General features: G+C 48.9%; 1 protein-coding gene across 3 annotated transcripts in view; it reads right to left on the bottom strand.

The window, feature by feature from the left end:
• LOC116217449 (uncharacterized) overlaps positions 1-15,417 on the bottom strand; it is a 16,066-nt gene extending 649 nt beyond the window's left edge. The window contains exons 1-8 of one of the 3 annotated variants that reach the window (XM_085209312.1): positions 7,294-15,417; positions 6,871-7,057; positions 5,870-5,947; positions 5,653-5,784; positions 5,238-5,366; positions 4,028-4,156; positions 2,394-2,526; positions 1-1,111 (exon numbers count right to left, since the gene is read on the bottom strand). The exon at positions 1-1,111 is cut by the window's left edge and continues 649 nt beyond it. In XM_085209312.1, coding sequence (XP_085065438.1) covers positions 1,108-1,111; positions 2,394-2,526; positions 4,028-4,156; positions 5,238-5,366; positions 5,653-5,668 — 411 coding nt within the window. In that variant the 5' untranslated portion in view covers positions 5,669-5,784; positions 5,870-5,947; positions 6,871-7,057; positions 7,294-15,417 and the 3' untranslated portion in view covers positions 1-1,107. Of the gene's footprint in view, positions 1,112-2,393; positions 2,527-4,027; positions 4,157-5,237; positions 5,367-5,479; positions 5,948-6,870; positions 7,058-7,293 lie in introns of all 3 variants that reach the window. The other 2 variants (XM_085209315.1, XM_085209313.1) reach the window with 2 other exon arrangements.
• Positions 15,418-15,435: the final 18 nt, after the last annotated feature.

A 15,435-nucleotide genomic window follows, 5' to 3' on the forward strand; every position in this document is an offset into this window, starting at 1 on the left:
GAAGGAACATAAATTGCCTCCAACGGCCCTTGAGCCTTGCTTACGGGGTTGGGTTAGCCCTGCGGTACAAACAAACAAAGCAAAGCTAACCCAACCCCGTAAGCAAGGCAAAGCTGAAGCCAATTTGGTTTACATAAATTGATTGTGAAGCTACAGCCAATTTGGTTGAAATAAATGGAATGCGCACGCTGAAATCAGCGCAATTCTCAAAATGGCCACAAAGGGGCACGAGTCTCAGACTGGCCGGGAAGGAACATAAATTGCCTCCAACGGCCCTTGAGCCTTGCTTACAGGGTTGGGTTAGCCCTGCGGTACAAACAAACAAAGCAAAGCTAACCCAACCCCGTAAGCAAGGCAAAGCTAAAACCAATTTGGTTTACATAAATTGATTGTGAAGCTACAGCCAATTTGGTTGAAATAAATGGAATGCGCACGCTGAAATCAGCGCAATTCTCAAAATGGCCACAAAGGGGCACGAGTCTCAGACTGGCCGGGAAGGAACATAAATTGCCTCCAACGGCCCTTGAGCCTTGCTTACAGGGTTGGGTTAGCCCTGCGGTACAAACAAACAAAGCAAAGCTAACCCAACCCCGTAAGCAAGGCAAAGCTAAAACCAATTTCGTTTACATAAATTGATTGTGAAGCTACAGCCAATTTGATTTACTTAAATTGATTGTGAAGCTACAGCCAATTTGGTGGAGATAAATTGAATGCAAACGCTGAAATCAGCACAACTCTCAAAATGGCCACAAAGAGGCACAAGTCAAAAAGTGGCTGGGAAGGAAAACAAATCGCATCAGAAGGAAGCATTGATTGGCCTGAGAGCAGAAGGGCCCTAAAGAAAGGTGTGGGTGGGTTGGATCACTGGGCTGAGGCCAATGGAATGAACTATAATGAGACCAAGTGCCACATACCACACATCGCCTGTGACAACCTTGGGCGGTGGTAGGGGCTTGGGGCAGAGTGAAAGGAAGACTATGGAAAGGGAACGGACTGGGGATATGGGGAACGGCTCAACTGAACCGAGCTGCTGGCGAGTGTGGGAGGCTTCGAAAGCTGATGGCGTCCCAGGAGGGAAGTCATCGACTGGAAGTGTCAAAGGCATCTTTACCTGTAATACAGAGAGACACGCTTTAGAAAGAGGAATGCCGAGACACAAACGGCACTCACCGTAAGCCCACCCCCACAAAACACCGAAGCCAAACACCACTCCAAGAAGTGGAGTAAGACTAGGGTTAGGAGGATTTAACAGGGAAGCTATAGGATTTTTGTTAGTATTACACAGAAGGTTACAGACGGGTTTAGTGCCCAATTGAAGGGTAGGTTCTGGGTTAATTTGGACAGTTAGTACAGTTATCTATACAGTCACGTTTACAATGAGCACTGCATGTGGGGTTCAGAGCTCATTAGGGTCAGGGTGAAGGTGTTAGGGTTAGCTATGTTAGGATTATGCTCAGAGTGACCGTTAGGGAAGGCCAAGACAAAGGCAAGAGCAAAAGGCAAGGAGAACACCCAAGAGAACACCAAAACAGAGGGCAACGAAGGCATAGACGAAACACAATGGAAGGCGACAGCAAAGGCAAAGGGGTGGCAAAGACATGAAGAACGCCAAAGAGAAGGCCTCGTCCAAAGTCAGGCCCTAAGAGAAGGCCACAAAGAACACCAAAACAGAGACTAAGGAGAACAACGCAGAGAAGGCCAAAATGGAGGACAAGGTCCATGAGAACGCTGCATGCAAGGCCAATGCAGGTCAAGGGCAATGGCCAAAGAGAACACGGCACTGAAGGCCAAAACCAAAGGCCAAAGAGAACGCTGTAAGGGATGCCAAAACAAGAGACACAAGGGAGCGCGGCAAACAAGGCCATGAGCAATGGCCAAAGAGAAGATGGAAGAGAACGCCAAAACCGAGGCCAGAGAGAACGTTGCAGAGAACGCCAGAACAAGGGGCCAAAGACAATGTGGCAAAGAAGGCCAAGGGCAATGGCCAAAGAGAACGCGGCCAGGAACGCCAAAACTGAAGGCCAAAGAGAAGGTCTCAGGGAACGCCAGAACAGGAGGCGTAGGGAACGTGGCAAAGAAGGCCAAGGACAAAGGCCAAGAGAATGTGGCTCACATGGCCAAAGCCAAAGAGAATGCTGCAAAGAAGGCCAAAGGCAGTGGCCATGAGAATGCCACGGGGAACGCCAAAACAGAAGGGCAAGAGAACGCAGTAGGGAAAGCCAGGGCAAAGGGAAGGAAAACACTGCAGTGAAAGGCCAGAGGCGAGGAGAACGCAGGAAGAAAAGAACAGGCAGCCTTCCGGGCACCATGAAATGTAGAAATGAGATCTGGAAACCCTACCTTGTGTATCACTAAGTAATGGGTAAACACTGGTGGCTGTGCATTGCCCTTACCTGCTGGGCAGACAATTACAAGTCAGCAAAGTGAGCTTCCGGGGCATTCCAGGAAATGCAGATTCCGGCTCCTTGCTGCTCCCACACATCTCCGTGCAGTCCTTACGGCACTCGGGAGCACCTCTGCTGCCACCTGTTCGACACAACGCAGTAATGAAGGCACTGCCCCACATATGTAGGGCTGCACCATCCACACATTGCCCTAATGATGGTGCAGGGGAGTGTTAGGGATATAATTAATGCTATTTATAGGGTTGAAGTTACAGTTAGTTTAACAGCAGTGTTCTGCACTACAATTGCAATTACGGTTACTTTAAAGAAAACATGGGGCGTTATTTTTATGGCAGCATTTAGGGTATGAGACATTTTTAACATTGGGTTAAGGGTTTGGTTTACAGATAGACTGCAGGTTAATACAATTATCATTAGAACTTCCATTCAGCTACGGGTTCAGGTCAAGGTTAACATTAACGCTGCCTCCCAGCCAATGCCAGAGTGCCAAAGGCGAAGGGAAGCAAAACTCGCATAGAAAGCCAAGGTAAATGCAAAGCATACGGCCAAGCTAAAGCAAGGGCAAAAGCAAAGAGAGCACCCGATGGAAAGCTAAGGTGAGGGCAAGGGGAACGCAACAGGAAAGGCCAAAATATACAGCCAAAGAGAGCGCAGCAGGAAAGGTCAAGAGCAAAGGCCAAGAGAACACAGCAAGAAATGCCAAAATGGAAGGCCAAGGGAACACAGGATGGAAGCCCAGGCAAGGGTAAGAGAAAACATGGCAGGAAGTGCCAAAATAGGAGGCCAAAGAGAACATGGCAAAGAAGGCCAATGCAGAATGTGGCTGGAACACCAAAACAGGAGGTCAAAGAGAATGCTGCAGGGAATGCCCAGGCAAGGGCCAAGAGAACATGGCAGGAAGTGCCAAAACAGGAGGGCAAGAGAATGCTGCCGGGAACGCCAAAACCTAATGTTGAAGACCATGTGGCAACATAAAGCCAAGGGCAATAGCCAAGAAAATGTGGCATGGAACACAAAAACAGGAGGGCAAGGGAATGCCCAAGCAAGGGCAAGGGCCAAGAGAACGTGGAAGGAAATGCCAAGGATGATGGCCAAGAGAACGCAGTAGGGAACGCCAAAACTGAATGCTGAAGAGAACGTGGCAACAGAAAGCCAAGGGCAATGGCCAAGAGAATGGGGCAAGGAACACAAAAACAGGAGGGCAAGGGAATGCCCAAACAAGGGCCAAGAGAACATGGAAAGAAATGCCAAGGATGATGGCCAAGACTACACGGAAAGATACGCCAAAGCAGGAGGACAAGAGAACGCAGCAGGGAACGCCAAAACTGAATGCTGAAGTGAATGCGGCAAAGAAAGCCAAGGGCAATGGCCAAGAGAATGTGGCGTGGAATGCAAAAACAGGAGGGCAAGAGAATGCGGTAGGGAACACGGAGGGTAAAGGGAAGGAAAACACTACAGTGAAAGGCCAGAGGCGAGGAGAACGCAGAAAGAAAAGAACAGGCAGCCTTCCGGGCACCATGAAGTGCAATTAAGAGCTCTGGGAGCACCATGTTGTGCCATGCAATGGAATGGGTAAACACTGGTGGCTGTGCATTGCCCTTACCTGCTGGGCAGACAATTACCAGTTAGCAAAGTGAGCTTCCGGGGCATTCCAGGAAATGCAGATTCCGGCTCCTTGCTGCTCCTACGAAGACCCACACATCTCCGTGCAGTCCTTACGGCACTCAGGAGCACCGCAGCTCTGCTGCCACCTGTTCGACACAACGCAGTAATGAAGGCACTGCCCCACATATGTAGGGCTGCACCATCCACACATTGCCCTAATGATGGTGCAGGGGAGTGTTAGGGATATAATTAATGCTATTTATAGGGTTGAAGTTACAGTTAGTTTAACAGCAGTGTTCTGCACTACAATTGCAATTACGGTTACTTTAAAGAAAACATGGGGCGTTATTTTTATGGCAGCATTTAGGGTATGAGACATTTTTAACATTGGGTTAAGGGTTTGGTTTACAGATAGACTGCAGGTTAATACAATTATCATTAGAACTTCCATTCAGCTACGGGTTCAGCTCAAGTTTAACATTAATGCTGTCTCCCAGCCAATCCCAGAGAGCCAAGGGCAAGCAGAATACCCACAGAAAGCCACAACAAAGGCAAAGCAAAGCAGGCAGCCAAGGCAACGGCAGGGCAGAAGCAAAAGGAAAGGAAAGCACAAACAAAGCAAGGGCAAGGAAAGGGCAACTGGGAAGGTCAAAGCAGAAGGCCAAGAGAATGGGGCACAGAAAGCAAGGCCAATGGCCAAAGAGAAGATGGAAGTGAATGTCAAAAACGAATGCTGAAGAGAACATGGCAACATAAAGCCAAGGACAATAGCCAAGAGAATGTGGCATGGAACCAAAAACAGGAGGGCAAGGGAATGCCCAGGCAATGGCCAAGAGAACGTGGAAGGAAATGCCAAGGATGATGGCCAAGACTACACGGAAAGATATGCCAAAACAGGAGGACAAGAGAATGCAGCAGGGAACGCCAAAACTGAATGCTGAAGTGAATGCGGCAAAGAAAGCCAAGGGCAATGGCCAAGAGAATGTGGCGTGGAATGCAAAAACAGGAGGGCAAGAGAATGCGGTAGGGAACACGGAGGGTAAAGGGAAGGAAAACACTACAGTGAAAGGCCAGAGGCGAGGAGAACGCAGAAAGAAAAGAACAGGCAGCCTTCCGGGCACCATGAAGTGCAATTAAGAGCTCTGGGAGCACCATGTTGTGCCATGCAATGGAATGGGTAAACACTGGTGGCTGTGCATTGCCCTTACCTGCTGGGCAGACAATTACCGGTCAGCAAAGTGAGCTTCCGGGGCATTCCAGGAAATGCAGATTCCGGCTCCTTGCTGCTCCTACGAAGACCCACACATCTCCGTGCAGTCCTTACCGCACTCGGGAGCACCGCAGCTCTGCTGCCACCTGTTGGACACAATGCAGTAATGAAGGCACTGCCCTGCATATGCATCTCTTTCACAAAGCTGCGCTCCTTTCTCAGAACAACGTGGCTGCACTCTGTGCACGATGCTGCTTACCACCAGAGAAGGCTCAGGTACCCAACAACGTTTTTGCTTCCATCTTCTCTGATAACTGCTCGCTATACACTGCCCTCACCTTTGGTTTGGTAGGTGGGGATTGAGGAAGCAATGCCAGTCCCACAGACCCCTTCCCATCCCACACTGCGATGGGAGATCAGGTTCTGGACCACCTGATGACCCGACCATCCAGGAGTCTTTGGGTCCTGACAAGATGAGACTCAGAGTTCCGAGGGAATTCACCGCTGCAGTCACCGAGCCACTCTCAGTGGTATTTGACAAGTCGAGGCAGTCAGGTCAAGTCCCTAGTGAGTAGAAAAAAGGTTACAGCACACCTCTTAGTAAGGATAGAAAGTGTGACCCTGGGAACCACCACCATGTCAGTCTCACCTCTGTGCTGGGAGCGATCACGGAGCAGATTCTCCTGGAAGTGACTCTAAAGCACATGTTCCAGTGCGTCACCACCCTCTGTAGGGAAAGCTTCCTCCTAATAACCAACCTAAACCTCCCCTGTCTCAGTTTAAAACCATTCCCCTTTTCCTATCACAATCCACCCTCATAAACAGCCGTCCCCTCTCCTGCTTATGCGCTCCCTTTGAGTATTGGAAGGCTGCAATGAGGCCTCTCCAGCGCTTTCTCTTCTCCAAGAGAAACAATCCCAGTTCCCTCAACCTTTCTTCATAGGAGAAGTGCTCCAGCCCTCTGATCATCTTAGTGGCCCTTCTCTGGACTTGCTCCAAAAGCTCCACGACCTTCCTGTGCTGGGGCCCCAGGCCTGGACGCAGTGCTGCAGATGGGGCCTCACAAGAGCTGAGTAGAGGGAGACGATCACCTCCCTCTCCCTGCTGGCCACTCCTCTTTTAATGCAGCCCAGAACAGAGTTGGCCTTCCAGGCTGGAAGCGCACACTGTTGGCTCATGTCCGGCTTCTCATCCACCAGGATGAGCCCTTCTCTACAGGGCTGCTCTCAAGGGATTCTACACCCAGTTTGTACAAACATCTGGGATTGCCCCCTCATCAGTGACATAAACAGTGGGGTTGAGTGCACCCTAATGACACCAAGCTGTGGGGTGCAGTGACACACCAGAGGGACGGGACGCCATCCAGAGGGACCTCAACAGGCTGAGCAGTGGGCACAAATCCAAGTGCAGGGTCAGCAGCTGGGATGAAGGAACACCCATCACCAAAACATGCTGGGGGATGACAGGACTGAGCGTAGTCCTGCCCCATAGTGCCTGGGGGTACTGGTGGGTGGGAGCTGGACACAAGCCAGCAATGGGCCCTTCCAGCCCAGAAAGCCAACCGTATCCTGGGCTGCATCCAAAGATGCGCAGTCAGCGGGCGAAGGGAGGTGATCCCCGCCCCTCTGCTCTGCGCTGGTGAGGCCTCACCTGCAGTGCTGCACCCAGACGTGGAGTCCTCAGTGCAGGGAGACATGGAGCTGTGGGAGTGCATCCAGAGTAGAGCCACAAACGTGAACCGAAGGATGGAACACCTCTCCTATAAGAAGGGAGAGCTGGGCTGTTCAGCCTGGAGAAGCGAAGGCTCCAAGGTGACCTGGTAACAGCCTTTCAATACCTAAAGGAAAGAACAAGGGAAAATTGAGGTTAAATATAAGGAAAGCGTCTTCCACAGTGAGGGTGGTGAGGCAGTGGAACAGGCTGCCAGAGAGGTGCCCCTTTCAAGGCGAGGCTGGGTCAGGCTCTGAGCAACCTGATCCAGCTATAGATATTCATTGTGGGGGAGTTGGACCGCATTGCAAATCTACCTGCATATAAGCAGTGCACCAATATGGGGCTCATGGTGTTCATTACCTGCACAGATCTCACGCTACTGATTGGAGGAGCCCAGGCAATCCTTAAACCCCATCATGCTGCGAAATGAAATCAGAAGAGACACAGAACATAATTTAAAACACAACAACGATGCACAGAATGCCCTTAAAAAACACTGCATGGATGCAATTAACACATGGCACTATTAATTACAGTCATGAACTGGGAAGTATGGAAGCAGAAAAAAAAAAAAAAAAAAATCACATTTGGAACCCAGATTGGAGATGATGAGATGAGAACCACTGAAAAGGAAACAACACACAGAGCAGAAACAGCTACTCTAATCTAGCTTGAGATCCTCCAGAAAGGAGAGCTCACAGCTCTGAAATAAAGCAGGAATCTCTCACCCCACACCCCAAAGGAAGCAGTCTCCAGGTTCAGATGCTGCCCTTACAGCTACCAGCTCTTCAATGCAGTTAGGATCCCCCAGAAAGAGGAGATCACAGCCCTGAAATAAAAAAGAAACCACTTACCCCAGTCCAAGGACCAACACTCACCCGCACTCTGAAGTGAAGGAAACAGCTTCCAGGTACAAATAGCTACCAGCCCTTAAGTGCAGTGAGGATTCCCCACAGAAAAAGAGAGATAGCAGCTCCAAAATAGAGAAAAAAAAAAACAAACACTCACTCCATCCCAAAGAGCAAGGCACACTCCAAAGGCAGCACTCCCCAGGCTCAGATGCTGCCCCTGCCCTTCCCAGCCCTTAAATGGGATCAAGGAGGGGTGGAGCCTGGCTCTGCCCCACCCACGGCCAAACTGCCCCCAGCTGTGCTGCAGGACTGCACCCCTCCCCAGGTGCTCCATCACAGCTTCAGGCCGGCCCTTAAAGTGCCGGTACAGCCATAGGGCAAAGAAAATGAATAACGTGAATGGCTGCCAAGGGAGGTTTATAGCTGGATGACCTGCAATAGCCCACATATTTTAATCAAAGTCTGTCCCTGATGCCAATTGGTGGCTGTATGAAAACTGCTGAGTCATGGCCTGAAGCTCTGATTGATCACCTGAGGCAGCAGTGAGTCAGCAATGAGTCAGCAATGAGCACAGCTGCAGGCAACTCACCTGTGCTGCAGGAAGGGGCGGAGCCTGGCTCCACCCCTCCTGAATCCATTTAAGGGCTGGCTGCCAGTGGGGAAGGATTTTTGCTGGAGATCCGCTCTGCTGGAGTTTGGTGACTGAGCCCAGGATACGGGTAAGCTTTCTATCTATTCTGTTTTTGTTATTATAATCTCTTTTGCCTAACTCTCCTGTTTATTTTGTAATGGTAACATCTTAATATTCATTGATTATACAGGGACTCTGCTAACAGAGCACAGATCTCAGCGCTGGCACAGCAGATGCTGATATCTGTGTGAGCAGCCTAGCCAGCAAAGGGCTGCAACCACTGCTAGGAATGCAGTGAGTGCTGTTTGCCCACCCACAGCTCCCAGTGACCCACATCTGTCATTTAATGGCCCTGCAAATGGGAGCTGTTGAGTCAGGGCCTGAACCACTGATGGATCATCTGAGGCAAGGGCTGAGTCAGCTGTGGGAGCACAGCTGAAGGCGATTCAGTTGTGTGAATGGAAGGGTGGAACCTGGCTGCACCTCACCTAGACCCCATTTAAGGGCTGGCTGCCACTGGGGAAGGATCTCTGCTGTGTTTTTGTGACTTTTGTTGTCAGTGTTTCACATCAGAACATCACAAAAAATGAGTTAAAAAGTTCATGTTCTACTCCGTGGTCCCAGGTATTCCTATGAGAAAGCGCCACCTTAGGGGGGAAGAAATGGGTATTTTTGGGGGGAAAAAAAAAAAAAAACACTTGTTGGGGGGGAGGGGGAAATGGGGCCACATGGTTGGAGGGAGTGGTGAAATAGGGCCAAATGTTTGGGGGGGGGGGGGGGGGGGGGGGGGGGGGGGGAAACGGGGCCACATGATTGGGAGAAAATGGGTATGTGTGGGGAAAAAAGACACTTTTGAGAGAAAAGGGATATTTGTGGGGAAAAAAAAAGCCTCATTTTGGGGAGAAAAGAAGAATTCCTAGGTAAAAAAGGCACATTTTTGGGGAGAAGACGGGTATTTGTGGGAAAAAAATCCACACTTTTGAGAAAAAAATGGGTAATTGTGGGTGAAAATGCCATGTTTTTGGCGAGAAAACGCCATGTTACAGGGAAAAAAATATGGAAATTTGTAGGAGAAGTCGCCACGTTTCAGGGCAGAAAACGGGTATTAGTGGGCGAAAAAGCCATATTTTGGGGAGGAAAAAAAAACACATTTTTGGGGAGAAAAAAGGGTGTTTCGGGGCAAAAACGTATTTCCGGGATGAAAACACCACAGGTTTTGGAAAAAAATTGGTATTTCTGGGCGAATAAGCCACATTTTTGGGAGAAAAAGGGGATTTGTAGGAAAAAAAAAAGCCTCATTTTTGGGAGAAAACGAGTGTTTGTGGGAAACAATGCCACATTTTGGGGCAAAAAAGCCACAATTAGAGCACAAAAAAAGGTGTTTTGGGGCAAAAATCTAGCTTTTTTGGAAAAAATGGGTACTTGTGGGCGAAAAAGCCACATTTTTGGCGAGAGGGAAAAAAAAGTCCACACTTGTGAGGAGAAAATGGTTATTTCTGGCAGAAAAAGCCTCATGTTGGGGAGAAAATGGGGATTTGTGGGAAAAAAAAGCCACATATTTGGGAAAAAATGGATATTTGTAGGAGAAAAAGCCACATTTAAGTAAGAAAAATAGGGGTGTGTAGGAGAAAAGCCTCGTTTCAGGGGAGAAAACGGGTATTTGTGGGGAAAAAAGCCACATTTTTGGGAGAAAAGGGGGATTTGCGGGAAAGAAAAAGCCTCATTTTCGGGGGAGAAAAGGGGGATTTGCAGGAAAGAAAAAGCCTCATTTTCGGGGGAGAAAAGGGGGATTTGCGGGAAAGAAAAAGCCTCATTTTCGGGGGAGAAAGGGGGGAAAGAAAGAGCCACATTTTTGGCGGAGAAAGGGGGGAAGAAAGAGCCACATTTTTGGCGGAGAAAGGGGGGGAAGAAAGAGCCACATTTTTGGCGGAGAAAGGGGGGAAGAAAGAGCCACATTTTTGGCGGAGAAAGGGGGGAAGAAAGAGCCACATTTTTGGCGGAGAAAGGGGGGGAAGAAAGAGCCACATTTTTGGCGGAGAAAGGGGGGAAAGAAAGAGCCACATTTTCGGCGAGAAAAAAAATGGATATTTGTAGGAGAAGTCGCCACGTTTCAGGGGAGAAAACAGGTGTTTGTGGGAAAAAATGCCACATTTTGGGGCGAGAAAAAAGGGTGTTTTGGGGCAAAAACGTAGCATTTTTTGGAAAAAATGGGTACTTGTGGGCAAAAAAGCCACATTTTTGGGGAGAAAAGGGGAGTTGGTGGGGGAAAAAAAAAAAACACATTTCGGGGGAGAAAACAGGTATTTGTGGGATAAAAAAGCCAGATTTTGGGTTTGAAAAAAGGGTGTTTCGGGGCAAAAACATCACATTTTTTTGGAAAAAATTGGTTTTTGTGGGCAAAAAAGCCACGTTTTCAGGGAGAAAAGGGCATTTTGTGGGCAAAAAAGCCTCAATTTTGAGAAGAAAGCGGGTGCTTGTGGGTGGAAACGCCACATTTGTTGGGAGTCAACGCCACATTTTAGGGAAAAAAATGGGTATTTGTAGGAGAAATCGCCACGTTTCGGGGTAAAAAAGGGGTATTTGTGGGAAAAAAAGCCTCATTTCGGGGAGAAAAGGGGAATTTCTGGGAGAAATCGCTGCATTTTGGGGGGGGTAGGGGGGGAGGGAGGGGACAGAAAACGCCGCATCTCTGGGTGTTTGGGCGATGCTGAATCATAGCCTGAAGCTCTGACTGACCTTGCTGTTGAGAACCAGAGCTGCTGAATGCAGGTCAGAGGATGGGAGGAAGAGGGGTGGGGGTTTGGTGTCATACAGATTAGGAAACGAACTGCACCTCCAGACCGTTGGCATCGAAGTATCTGGGGTGATGCTGAGCGCAGCGGTCCAGAAGAGGACAATCCTTGGCTTTCTGTCAAGTCCTTTCACACAGAAAGGGCTGTAGGACCCCAAGGTGGTCAGTCAGCATGTGCTCTGAGAACAGTGCCTTGGGATCCATCACATCGACAAACTTGTAAGGGAGATGTGGGAGAGAACCAGACAAAACAGGAACAGAAAGCCTGCGATTACTAAGCTCGACCAGATCACACTCAGTGAGGATGAAGCCAACGGCCACCGCGGTCTGGGAGTGTCCTTCAGGTCCTGGCGATGCACCTCTATCACCAGCCACGTTGTGCGTCGGGCTGAGACCCCATGGAGCCACGTGAGCCCCTGCAACCCATTAGATCCCCAGGGGAGCTTCCCACAGCCATCGGAAACTGCCTGCATACAAGCAGTGCACAAACATGGGGTAGCGATGCTCCATTACCTGCTCTGCAGATCTCACAGCACTTAAGCCGCTGATTAGACAAAACCCTGGCAGTCCTTAGATCCCATCAAGCTGAAAAATGAGTCAGAAGAGACTCAGAACTCGATTTATTACACGATAAGGATGCACAGAAAGTCCTTAAACGACTCGGCATGGTTGGAATCAGTGCATAGCACTCCTAACTGCAGTCGTGAAATGGGATGATGGAGGTGCAGACAAACCAAGTTTGGAGCCTCAGGTTGGAGATTACGATGCAAGAACCACGAAAGAAGGAACAGAGGCTCAACCAGAAGGCAGTGAGCTTGAAAAGATTTGCTAACAAGATCTGGAGAATGAAGAACCTCTTTATGGAAAAGGACTTCAGCTCCGGGCATTCCCACAACAGCAATGCTCGGTCAGCCAACCAGCATCAACATGGGGCTGACCGAAGCATTCCAGAAGTGAGGGAGCAGTTAAAGAAATAAATGTATATCAGTCCTTCCATCATCATATCAGACACTCCTCCATCTCCCTTAGAGAAGGAAAAAAGGGCATCGTAAAGACAAACAGCAGATACAGCTGCTCTAATCCAGTTTGGGATCCCCCCAGAAAGGTGAAGCTCGCAGCCCTGAAATAGAGAAGAAATTATGCACCCCATTCCAAGGGCTCACCCCATCCTCCAGAGGAAGCAGTCTCCAGGAACAGATGCTGCCCTTACAGCTTCCACCCCTTAAATGTGGTCAGGATGCTCCCAAAAAAGGAGGAGACGGCAGCCCTGAAATAAAAGAGGAACCAGTCCCCCCTTTCCCAAGGGCTGATGCTCACCCACGCTCCGCAGGAGGCAGTCTGTAGAGATAAATGCTGTCCTAACGGCTGCCAGTACTTACGTGTGATCAGGATACCCAAGAAATGGGGGAAAGGAGGCAGCTTCTAGAGAAACATAACACCTTTAAGGCTGCCAGCCCTTAAATGGGGTCAGCATATCCCAAAAAAAGAGAGATTGCAACCCTGAAATACAGAAGGAATCACTCACCCCATTCCAAGGGCTCACCCTACACTCTAAGTACAGTACAGTAGCTGCTCCTTCTCCTGCCAGCCCTTAAATGTGGTCAGGAGTCCCCCAAAAAGGGGGGACTGTACAGTGTTACCTTCCTGATGTCCTTTACAGTGTATAATAGCCATGCTCTTTGGTAGATCAACACTGCACTAGGCATACGCCGGTCTCAAGAACAGGATGCGCAGTACGCATGCGCTACTATCGGCGCTGCAATACGCATGTGCCACTCTCGAGAAAACTCTACGCATGCGCCAGTCCAGACATTGTACTACGCATGCGCCTATCTCGAGAAGCTAGTACGCATGCATCTCTCTCGGCATCGTATTACGCGTGCGCCAGTCCGAGCACCGCACTGCTTCGAGTCACGCCACTGCACTACGCATGCGCTTGTCCCGGCATTGCACTGCGCATGGTCGAGCGTCGGCACTGCACTACGCATGCGCGAGTTTTCAGACTGCAATACGCATGCGCCTCTCTCGGCATCGCACTACGCATGCGCCTACTTCGGAATTGCACTACGCACGCGCCAGTCTAGGCACCGCACTGTGCATGCTCGTATCTCGGCGCTGCGCTACGCACGCGCGTATCTCTAGAAGCTAATACGCTAATAGGCCTGTAATTATCCACTGGAGTGATTTTGATATTCAGCAACTTGTCAACAGTTCTTTCATTCCCAATTGCTGCCAGGATCCGCCACAGGCACCACGGTTGAACCCTTTTAATAATGGTGGGATTCCCAGTCACACTTTCAAGGATTTGGTTTACTATTGACCCAAAGGAAGACTTATGTGTACCTCATGCTTCACATTAATTCATCACGATGCATGCTTCTCACCATCACCTTCGGGAAGCAGATAATGGATTTATAATAATTTAAAATATATACCTCAGTACAGCAGTAACACACAATGCTATATAAGAATAATACAAGAACACTTCTCAAGGAGGCAAGAAACTTTATGACTTCCATTAGGGAAATCCAGCACAATTTGCCCATAGGCAACTCTTTGGCAACTATTCTAGATCTTGCTGTACACTCTGTTTAAGAGTGCAACTCAAAAATACAAAGGAAACAAGGGGAGTTCTACATAGGCAGAAGAAAAAGAACAGTATGTTTCTTTCAGTATTTAAAACAAGCAAGTAAGGAATCAACAACAGAAGCCATTCCTAGAATACCGCTATGGGAGCATAGAAGAAAGTATCTATGTTTCCCTGAACTACTGCTCCAAGGAAAAAAAAAAAAAATGCTTAGAGTAAGCTCCTCCAGCATTACGTGTATTTGGTCTAGACAGCAAGTGGCACAGCTCTGTACCAGAAAGAACTGCATTCATAAGCACCAAGCTGCTAGGGTCCAACCAAATGTGCCTATGGACAGACAGAATCCTTAAGTAGGACAGGCAGTAAAAATGTCAAACAAAGCACTTGATTCTCAGCCTTCTCGTTGTTTTTGAAAATCCAGAGGCCTCCGTCTTGCTCCACCTCTGGCCTGTAAAGCCCGACTTCGCAGTCTGTTGGCAGTTCTTGCAACTAGACAGTAGAGAACTGAGATTGGACTGAATTTTAGGAAGGCTTTACATCAAAAATAGCACCTCCCTGAGCGTTAAAGTACGGGCTAAAGAAAAACAGCTTAACTGCTAAAGAACAAAGTTAATTCCCCTTTTCCAAATTACAGAATGAACTGATGTGACTGACATCCAAAATGTGAAAACATAAATTGTGCAAGTTCATGACTAATTTAACCAAAATGAACAAATGAACTAAGCTTTCCAACATTTAATCTGTTGCCTTCACTGGGTCAATATAGTTTGAACCCAGTTTGGGTTTTCTTTTCTGGTGTTTTATTTGCTTTTAAAATGCTTCAGATCTTGACTCCTACAATCATCCTTCTAGGGATACACAGTAAGTAAGTGGAACAGATTATGAACTTACTATGAGGAAAACCTGTAAGTTTCAGGAAATATTTTCCAGCAAGACAGAGCAAACAAGACCTGAGGCCAGGAGCTCTTTGCGCTAACTGCCACTGGCCTTAATTCATTCTGTTGGTCTCCCAAACTATATATCCTACTTACAAACCTGGAACATCTCCACCCTTGTTCCACACCTCCAGCACAACCAAGCCCCTCACTGGGTCTTTTCCTGAGACCTACTCAACACAATCCCACCAATCAGTCCTATAGCCACACCCCAACCCCACATCACTTACCACCTTGGTCACAGGACACTTTCTCGTGGGCCCCATGGCCCAGGTACGGCCCCAATCCCTCTCCCTTTTCTCCCTCAGCTTGCAACATCCACAGCTGCCCAGGCAGCAAACCTAATGCAGCCCAACCACCATCACTCCCTTCCTCCTCCCATCCCACATCCTGTAGCCACCACTGGCCCTGTGTAGAGCAGCTCTTCCCCCATCCCCACTCTCTTCTTGTCCAAACACATGGCTTCTCCAGAACCATTCCACCGATACAGCCCTTGCAGAGCACAAGGCCACCACCTGACCCCCACAATATGTAAGTCTCCTTCACTCAGTGCAGCCACTTGCCAAGTTCAAAGTAAGTCACTAATGCACGCAACTCCCAAGAGGTCTGTTGCAGGGCTTGGCACCTCTATACTCTTCCTTCTCCTCAGTGGTCAGGTCTGGTGCAGCATTCTCCCAGCCAGCAGGGAACAGTCACCTCCCGTAGCC

The sequence above is a fragment of the Meleagris gallopavo genome, chromosome 26 (assembly GCF_905368555.1).
Source record: "Meleagris gallopavo chromosome 26, MGAL_WU_HG_1.1, whole genome shotgun sequence".
Classification (NCBI taxonomy): Eukaryota; Metazoa; Chordata; class Aves; order Galliformes; family Phasianidae; genus Meleagris; species Meleagris gallopavo.